At 33.6% G+C, this 10,522-nt stretch overlaps 1 protein-coding gene across 1 annotated transcript; it reads left to right on the top strand.

Moving 5' to 3' along the window:
* Nucleotides 1–4,647: 4,647 nt before the first annotated feature.
* LOC118074220 (CWC25 spliceosome associated protein homolog) lies at nt 4,648–5,847 on the top strand. Its single transcript, XM_035095272.1, has 2 exons — nt 4,648–5,110; nt 5,236–5,847. Exons 1-2 carry the CDS (start codon nt 4,970–4,972, stop codon nt 5,722–5,724), a joined length of 630 nt encoding a protein of 209 aa, XP_034951163.1. The 5' UTR covers nt 4,648–4,969; the 3' UTR covers nt 5,725–5,847.
* The last annotated feature ends 4,675 nt before the right edge of the window (nt 5,848–10,522 follow it).

Here is a 10,522-nt window from a genome sequence, read left to right as displayed (position 1 = left end):
TTAAAGGTCTACAGTTTTCAAAGTTATTAAAATTTTATAGCCCCAAAATAATCAAATCAATTACGTTAAAAAATTTATCAACGCAAAGTGATCTTAATAATACACCAATTGACCTCTCGGTGCTACAAGTTGATCAAACTGCTTTTATGATATTGCTTTACGTAAATTTTGCTCATATATACATACATTGAAGACCTATAGGAAATTTCCAAGAACCATTTGTAAGATGATGTTACTGCTGGGATGTAAAATTAAAAATTTTCCAACATCTGAACTTATTTAAATTATCCTTAATTTTTTTTTACATTTTATGCATAAAATGTAAAAAAAAAAAATAAAATAAAATAAAATAAAAATAATAATGTTAAATATAAATTCCACATCGCTTCTAAAGCTGATCTTGTTAATTCTTTTATCAATAAAGAGTGATAAAAACCATCTAGGAAAAGACAAAATTAATATAGTAGAATGAAAGTTAATAATAGAGTAAGATTTTTTTACCTGTAAGCATGAATGCGTGCATCGCGTTCAAGTTACATATCCCGCTTAATCTGCACATAATGAAAGAGATAAATAGCCGAGTATTATTATCATCATCCGTGCGTCATTCTTCTCGCCATTACCCTCGTTATTACCATCTCCCTCTGTTTCTTGTGTTGGCGCGGATGATGTGGAAGAGTCACCAGTGTCGCACTAGCCGAGACGAATTCAAGTTACATTCATAGGACGAGCTTACTTACTTACTTTCATCCGTAGATACTCTGTTCGTTCACGAAGGTGGATCATGGACGATTCATAGTTCCCCTAGCTCCATTAATGAGGCAACTGCTTGCATCGGTGACCAAGCACTGTTATTATAGCTGTTCATAATGGTTGCATGCGTTGGCAAGCGTATCTTATGACTCCTCGACGACAACTACCACGTCGTGAACTATGAAGCATTGATTCTAATTTCGAAACCCTGGAACTATAAACATCTTTGTTACGTTTATCTCGCCTATAAATTATCATATTTTAATTCAGAAAATGTTGGAGCTGATTATTACAATTGTGTTAGAAAGGATTTAAGTTTGATTTATTATTTATAACATTAATTAATGATTGTTAAAATAAAAAAATAGTTTAAAGCACTTGGACATTTTTTTCCATCTGTTATCAAAGATGTAAAACGCTTGACATAATTTTAATTTATTTCAAGTACAAGAGTTCTTCAGAAACTCTTGACGATAACCAATGAATTAAAGTTGAAAAAAAAACCAAGTTTGAGAAGTGGAAAAAAAATTATATACGACCAATTGAATTAATGACTGACTATCACAAAAGTACTGACCGTCAATTTAAATGTTAAAGGTTAATTTTTGGCAGAATTTCATAGGGTCATTGGCATATCTCGTATTGTAGCCAGAAGCTTACACGGGTCGTTATTCACGCCTTTCAAAGCTTATAGCTTCTGAAATTCTAGAACAGTAGCTTTTCACAATCGAGTGATAAGTCGATTAGTATGACTACAAGATTGATATCTTGGCTCTTACAAATATTATCTAGCACTTGATGATTCCTCTTTTATCTCTCTTTCTTTTCAGCATTCCGTCTCAAAGGAAAATGTTTAATGTTTCTCTTTAGTTTCGTTGATTATATATGTTCGCATTTGTTAGACTAATGAAATCTGCGTTACAATGATCACGAAAATAATAGACCGGGTGCTTCAAACATATGAAAGACAATTGCCCGGAGCTATCACACATTCTGAAGAGTATAAGAAAAAGAGAAACAACGAACGCCTTCATCTTGTTATTAGTAAGCACGTCCAGACGTTACGGCTACCTTACCCCAGGCATTTCGTTGCATACTATTTCTCCTTGGTATTTCCGGGTCCACATTTGAACCTTTAAGAATACATACTTTAATCTTTTATTATTTCTTCAACAATTACATTATTGATATAAAAATTCACTTTCTATTTTATTTCAATAGAACTCAATGTAATAAATTTATTTAATAATCAATATGAATTCAGAAAGGATGACTTTGATGGTTATTTCAAAGAATATCTTCCAAATTATTCTCTATCTCAAGCAATTTGACATCTATATAAATAGGAGGGAAAAAAAATTGGAGTACATTTATTTGAATAATGTACAGAGTCATAATTTTTTCGATCGAAAATAGAGTAGGAATAGTGTAAATTTAAAAGATGTAAAGGAAAATAAAAAGAGTATGGACTGTAAGAAATGTACGGAATGGTAAATACATTTTTGTAGACCTAGTAAATCACTGGATCACACAGATTTTAGAGAAGAGTTTATAAATGTGTCTCCCACGCCCTCCACTGTCTGGCCTTAGTCGTCCTCATTCTCCTTTAGTTTTTTCTTTATCACTTTAAACTTCTATAATGTTCACGGTTCTTTCTTCTTTGTTATACAAACATGTATTTGTGCTCAGTTACTTATAAACTCTTATGCTTTTCGTGTTCGTCTCCGTCTGGAGCAACGTGTCGACGAGGCCAAGATGAGTCTCGTTATACAGCTGCGAATCGCAGTTGAAAAAGAGAAGAGTCAAAGTCGACTCGCGAATTCTTGTTAATGATCAACTATTTTCGTCCGTCTGGAACAAACATTTTCTACTTGTTTCGCTTCCACAAGCTGCGGGGATAAGTTTCTACGGGAATTCGAGACTTGATGACGGCGGTACACCATGAGGCCATTAGCTGCTCTGTCGTCTTGGTCAAATCGCGATGAGTATAAACTCTTGGGAGATATAAAGAGAAAAAGGAAAAACTACTTGCATCTTCAGGCAGTTAATTACTGGGACTATGCTACGTTGACGCCCAGCACTTATCCGATACAAGGGCAGCTTCTGTACACAACTAAACACCAACGATATGAATAATCACCGCTCCAGACTTTTGACTATATAAATTTTAGCTTTAGAGTATTTTTTGTTTTGTTTTTAATTAATTACCATTTTAATGATTTAACATATTTTTTTATACTACTTTATGGTTATGTCTTGTAGATTAGTTGCTTAGCAATCTAATGGTAACTTGTATTTGTGTTTATATCTTTAAATCAATATCATATTACACAATCATTTATTTCTTTCCATACTATCATTATAATAACAATACAAATTAAATTGTTTTTAATTGAAAAATGAAAAAAGATTAAATTGAAATTAATTAATCATTTTAAACCATATAAATAAATGTAAATTGAATTTTTTTTAATTATTTTATTTAAAAAAACATTCATTAACTAAGATTTATTTTAATCTTAATGAATTGCAAAAACAGATCTTGCAGAGTCCATATATTTAAATCGCTTGTTTTTTAGGTTTTATTATTGTTCTGCTACAGTTGACCAGACAAAACTAAACAACCTAAAAAAAATCTGGAATTTGATAAAACTTCTCTCCATCACCTGATCCTCGTCTCATATGGACTGTATGAATGCTTGAACGCAAAACGCAGAAATAGCTGCCACTCATTCGTATATACCAATGTGAAGGAGAAGCATTTGTGGCCGATGCAACAAGCGTCTGCTCGTCTCTTCGGGTACTCTACTCTATTTGCCGCGGACTGCGTTCTCCATCCGCGTAATTTGAAGTATGAATTATGATGCGCACTGATTAATTTTCTACTACTCTAACGCGTGTGAGTTGACGCGAAATTTTAGAAATTCTTTGCACGAGACGAATGCAGAAAGTTCAGCATAATATAGCTGCCTAGACATACTAATCTGCCAGATTATTTTTTTTTATTCTTTTACTAAATCACATTGCATTCTCTGTATACAAATATATGTGCATAAATCTATTTGTAGTATTCCTAGCACCCACACATGTATGATCTAGACGTACGTCTAGGCACAAATTATATTTCAAATTTCACGTCTGACTCTTGGATTCCCTTTTCACTTCTTTAAACTGACATCTTTTGTAATTGCTTGCTTAAGATTGTTGCTTCCCGTATTACTGATTATTTGATGTTTGTTTTTCTTATTATGAATGAATAATTATTTTGATAAAATAAACATTTCTATCCATTTAAAAAAAAAAATAACAATGACTCAATTGCATGCCTGACTATCTCATTTTTTTGTCACTGATAGTATTGGATGAAAACAACAAAATTTTAAAAGAAAAAAAATAGGGAATTAACTTTCACAGAGATTGAAGGAAGTATTTTTCAAGTATTGAGTGTAAATATAATTCTTTTGTCAATTAATTAACAAAGTAGTAAACGACAAAGAGTTAAAACTAAGGCACAATTCCTGTATCATTTATGTCGAGAGTAAATTCCGTTCCGCGTTCATCGTCTAGCGGGTTACTATGCGCGGGCGTTCGTAAATCTTTCGTGTGGTTACAGCCGCAGAGAGCATTACGTTGATACACTATTTATAAACATATGACACCGGTCGAGTGTCTGGTGCGGGTGGCCATGCGTTCTATGCTCATTTCTCGTCGTGACTTTCTTTCTCTCGTCACTCTTCCGCCTTTCTTGCATTCACCTGCTTACATTGCTCGTTTTACACATCTTATTACTCGTCAACTTCACTTCAAACATGAGAAACAAAAGCCCCTTTACCTTTTCGTTGTTTTTTTCTCTCTCTCTTCCCTCATGGCAACCAAATGACAAACGATGTAGATGTTTTGCTGTTGAATAAACAAAGTCAGCGGTTGTCTCATTGAAACGTTCACGCAATTTCTTCTTCCCGTTTTATTTTATTCTAAATCATTCGTTACCTGAAAAATTATCGAGGAAATTATATTATTGCGTTTCAAATAATGTCAGCATTAAAATCTGAAAAAAATTCCTATTGAAATCATTGAAAATTAAGAAAATTGACAAGACAATTGCCAAAAAGCTGTTCACTACCCAGTTCGGATGTAAAAATTTATTTGGAAAAAAAAATCATTTGTCTTCCTGAATTACATATTCTTGTGAAATAGTAAAAATCACAACATCAAGATGGTTAAGTCACCGCTGAAGATGGAAAAGTTAGTCGTCGATGCGATCCGGAATCTCCGTGAGGCCAAAGGATCGACTACCAAGGATATCCTCAATTATGTGATGAGAGAATATAACTCAGAACCTACTCTTGAACGTCGGGTAATTAATTTAAATTAATTAAACAAATTTCTAAAGAGAAATTGTTTCCAAATAATTTCTTTTTAAATATATTTGTTTTTTAGTGCCATTAAAATTTTTATCTGTGTCATTGATATTTATTACAGTTGAGAGCAGCGTTAAAACGAGGATTAGAGTATGGGATCCTTCAAAAAAAAGGAGCCCATTATCTAATGAATGATCCTGAAATGTCAACTGAGCAGGGACCAATGGAGCGTGGTGGCCGGAGACGACGACGACGAGGAAGGAAAGGAAAAAAGGGAAGACGAGGACGTGGACGAAGACGACGAGGTGGACGAAGGCGTAAGGGCCGTGGAAAATCTCGAGGACGAAGGCGACGTCGAAGCAGGAGGCGAGGACGAGGTGGGAGATCAAGGAAACGAGGTGGAGTTGATGACATAGACATGTTATCAAAAGAACCAATTGAAGAAGCAGCACCAAGAACTGATGCTGATGGCGGTGGCCAGACGTATGAAAGGCCAACGAGTAGAAGTAGAAGCCGACAAAGCCGTAGTCGGAGCAGAACACCCAGTCACAGTCGATCGTCCGGAAGCAGCGATCGTGAAGGTACCGATGAACGACAACAGCATGATTAAAAATGACATTTCGATTAATTTACGTTTTTTTATAACATGTACCATTTTTTTACTATCTCCAGTCCTTTTGACTAATTTTTTATATCCTCGATAACAGGTTTTGGAAATGATATATTAAATAAAAAATTTTTGTGTCATGAAAAATTAATTATCATCAATTTTATTATTTTAATTAATTACTTACTTTTTAAACTGTCATGAAATATCGATATTATTTTCCGCATTGCATCAAAATTGCTGGTTATGATTTTTGTAAACAGTTTTATATATTTTTGATGATCTATGGAGATGTAAATCACCACATGTAGTGATGATAGAGCTAGCAAGGTTAGTGGAAGGAAAAGGTTCACTGGATGGACGAGGTCTCTGAAGGTGAAGAAGAAGCTAAAGAAAGAAAAGTAGCCCGAATAAAACCAACGACTATAACTCTTATGTTAGGGTCAAGCTAGGTTAGCAAGGATCGAGGAGTGATTAGTGGTATTTACAGCGGTCTTTCGGTGAAGAGAGACTTTTAAAGTAGATAGATAGGTAGAGAGAATATGAGCTGTAAAGAAAATTCTATTCTTCAATGAGAGAAAGGAATAAAAATCATCGACTTTCGCAGTATGCTCTTACACTTCCTGCTGCGATGTACAATCCTTTATTCTCTTCTCTGAAAATAAAAATTTCTCTTGGAGAAATTATTCATTTTGGATTTATGTATAAATGATTTATTTGACTGATCTTCTAGTTCTTAATAATAATAAAAATGAGAAATCAATATAAATCTTGAAAGATTAAATGAATGTCAATACATCAAAGAGTTTTACAGTTGTTACGATAAAAATGTTGGTAGTTGGTGAAAAAATTTAAAAGTAAAACAATAAATAATAAATAAGTAAAAAATAATATCGTATAGACTTGTTAGTGTCTTGATCGTATGAATTAAAGGTGGAATGAGATAAGATAACATTGAGTATTGAATCTTCATCATTATTTACTATCTATGTAACCAAGCCCTTTTTCTCTTTCCTCATTCTGTCTTCCAGTCAGTAGCCAATACGATAAGAAAGAGCGTACAAATTGAGGTGGAAATAATTTTTAAGTGTAGAAAAATATATCTTAAAACAAGATGGGCCTTGGTACTGACAAATTTACGAGTGTGAGAACGATGGCTCTTATCGTTCAGTAATGGCTGTTCAAGTGACGTTGAGAATCTGGTTCTTGCACTTTTCATTTCCCCAGAGGGCGTAGCATATTATCAAGGGACCACAGATTCTTGTTTCGAAAATTCACAACAAATTGCTTGAGTAAAATGGCCAGGGAATTTTTAACGGTACACTTAAAAACGTCGAGGACTTGTCGCGGCAGGAGCCAGAATAAAAGTCTTCACGGATACGATCTTGCTTGTGATTATTTCCAGAGAGCTTAAGAATAAGAATAAAATATACAGAGAGACGGAGAAAAGGTGTCTCAGTGGCGTGTTCTCACGTGTCTTGAATGCGATAGCGTCACCCCGGTTATTTCTGGTGATATCGTTAACGTAGATTTACGTGGTGGCTTCAACGCCTAGTGTAGATGACGATGAGGTTGGTTGGTTTAGACTGCGAACTTAATGTTTGACCGACGATGAGGAAACACTTTATTGTTACATGCTTGAAGAGTTGTTGATGAGAAAAAAATATTTAGAACGTGCGAAAGAAAATAATCTTGGGCGTAACTTTAATTAGAAGAGATGAGATAGTCTTGAAGTAAACATTTTCATTTTTTTCATTTCACTTAATTATAAAAATTATTGTTTTATTCTATTTCTTCAACGAGTCTCTGAATGTTTACTACATTAATTTTCTCCTTGATATATTTATTGCATAGTTAAAAAGAAATTTTACTCACAAAAAAAGAATTATCAAAAATTAATTAACCTAATGAATGAATATGCGTATATTTTTATAAGGAAGATTAATGAATATATAATACGCATTAAAACTGAATGTCGTAATGATAAAAATCAGCGCGAGAGCACCTGCAAATTCCTAGATATTAAAACTGTCCCAAACTCGTTGAAAAAAAGTTTCAGGTTATCGTGGAGACCATCAGGAGAAACTAAAGACTTCCTTGTATTTTTTTTATTCTCTTGTTCGATGTAAATTTTATACAGAGCAGTGTAGTTAATAATATAAATGGAGGAAATAATGTCTTGTAAAGACAGTAGAAGGGGTTAAAAGAAGCAGGCGAGACCGCCTACACTTGGCCTGCAAAAAACGACACTCGAATAAATTCATGGGGCTTATTATGATGATACACGTCGGTGCAGGTGCCACTGATGCCTAACTACCGACTCTCCACCCTTTTTCAAATTGTAATTATATCAAGAAGCCCAAGTTAATTAACTAAGATAAATAATTATTGATATCCTATCAGCTGCAATTTAATCAACAAATAATAAGAAACAAAAAATGTTTTTTTTCCGCACAATTCATTATTGTCTATCATATTTATCAAAGTTTTGACATTTTTTTTCATTTAAAGAAAAAAAAAAATAGCAATCAAGAATTTTGGCATAATGAGTGAAAGATCAATAATGAAAAAGAATTTTCTGATTAAAAGATATGAAAACAAACATTAATTACTCATAGAAAAGATTTATGTTATATTGATTTGTTGCAGCAACAGAATATCTTTTCTAGTGTGGGATGTTTTTTGTCGTGTTTTGTTGGCTTATAAATACATCAGCCAAGTATGAACTATGATGGTGGGCTGCAATACATAGTGGTGTTCATTACTATACACGTTGTCCTGATTGCTGCTTAACTGTTTTGTTCTACTGATGGATAGTACGTTCACACGTTATTACTGGAGTCCAGGTCCAGTTTTATGGTCCAAGATTGGTACATGGTTTTCTTACTTGTATATCATCGCTTCCGACATCAGCCTTTACAACCTCAATAATGTGTAGTGCTGGTTATAATCACTATCATGACAGCAAGTATAAGTAATAATTGATTATTCAACTCTGTACCGGAAGTTTAATAATTACTGAAACCTACTACATAATATCAGGAAATGATTCTGCTACTATTCATAACCAATTAGAAATGGAGACGGAGAGGTTATTGCGATCTAGAGTAATAGAATGAAAAATTTTTAAACATTACTGTATAATGTAATAATTTCAATAAATCTTTTATAAACGTTGAAAATATTTTCAAAAATCATCTAATATTTCTGTTTATTGAATAAAATTTTTATTTAGAAGATAATAATGAAAGTCATAAGTTTATAACGAGGTAGAGGTGGCATGGGTTTGCATCGAAATTGCGTATTCGCTGGAGAGCCGATGGATCGTGAGTGCAAGATCGTAGAAAGCGTAGCGGGTGTACAGTAAGTTGTAGCTTTAAGGGTCGTAGGTCATAGCTAAGACGTTTGCGCATATGAGAAGACTACTACTAATACATACAACTTCTTCTTCTTCCTCTTCAGTACTATTATTTGTCTTTCTCACTCTCACTCTAGAGTTCATGAGATCTCCACGTGGATTGCTACGAGCTGATGACCATCGTCTTCCACCTGACTCTTGAGATTTATAGCACATACAATACACCTTAGCCATGTCTAATCAGCCTTTCCTTGCTATTTTACCATTTTCATCATGCTTTTTTTATACGTATTCTGTCTTTTGGTTTAGTAAGTATTTCACGCTGTAATTGAACACCTTGCACTCACCACATAATTGGGAATTACGGTGGATGTTGATCGAAGTAGCGGAATCGAATCGTGGTGCACGAATTGTTGTGAAAAAAATACGACAAAGGAGAAGTACAGTTTCAAGTAGGCTTTATTTAAACTAGTGATAATAGTCGAGCATTAATTGTATTCGTGAGATTGCAAGTTGTAGATGATATTGGACTTTAACTAAGTAAATGATTTATTTAGTTCACGTATTGCTTTTTTTTTATCATCGAAATCCCACTATTTGTTACATAAAATGAATTTATTTTAAACAATTGAATATTTTTTAGTCATTTCTATGGCGAAATTCAATTATAAACGTGTTTAGTGATAAAACATCGGTTGGAAAATAATTTTTTTGCGATGAAAAAAAGGCAACATAATCATCGCAATAATGAAAATTTTTTTTCCTTTAATGTCATAAAAGTAATTTGTTTCGTAATAAATTTTTTGTCTTTAAGAATAATTTAATAGCTACAAAACATCAAGTTCTAACTAAGCATTATTATAAATATATGAAATAGATAATTTTATGAGCCCATAAATTATTTGGCATGACATTTTATTGGTCTCAAGAATGATATGGCGCTAAGAGGACACCTGGAAGAATATTCTGATGATTTAGTTTAAGTTTACTGGAGTCGTAATCCTCGCCGTCAACGCACGCATGGAATAAACTAAAGAATATATACGTATGTACATGTATCTTATTTTACTTGTATATGTAAAGTAGTGTTTCAACAAGACGCACGATTCGCACTAGTGAAGACGGCAGCTCGCATTATTTAGGACACCACTCGTTGGATTTATCTGTGCCGGACGACTAGACACTTCTTCTCCTGCAGGCGGCAGTGAGAGATCATGAGTGTGTGCCTCGCGGAATATTGTGAATGAACTTCCGGGAGTGTATTAGACGTTCCTGGAATAAGCCGCGGGAAATTTAAATTGTCGTGTAACACATATCTTCATTATGCACTTCAGAACACTTGGCAATGCTCCAATCTAGTGGTACTAGTTGTTTCTACAAAAAATTATTTTTATTGCAATATTATGCTTTCTCTTCATTCCAAGCATTTTATCATTTTATTTA

The sequence above is a fragment of the Chelonus insularis genome, unplaced genomic scaffold, assembly GCF_013357705.1.
Source record: "Chelonus insularis isolate UGA/USDA-ARS -01 unplaced genomic scaffold, ASM1335770v1 contig_133_pilon, whole genome shotgun sequence".
NCBI lineage: Eukaryota > Metazoa > Arthropoda > Insecta > Hymenoptera > Braconidae > Chelonus > Chelonus insularis.
This window is presented reverse-complemented; position numbering and strand designations above follow the sequence as displayed.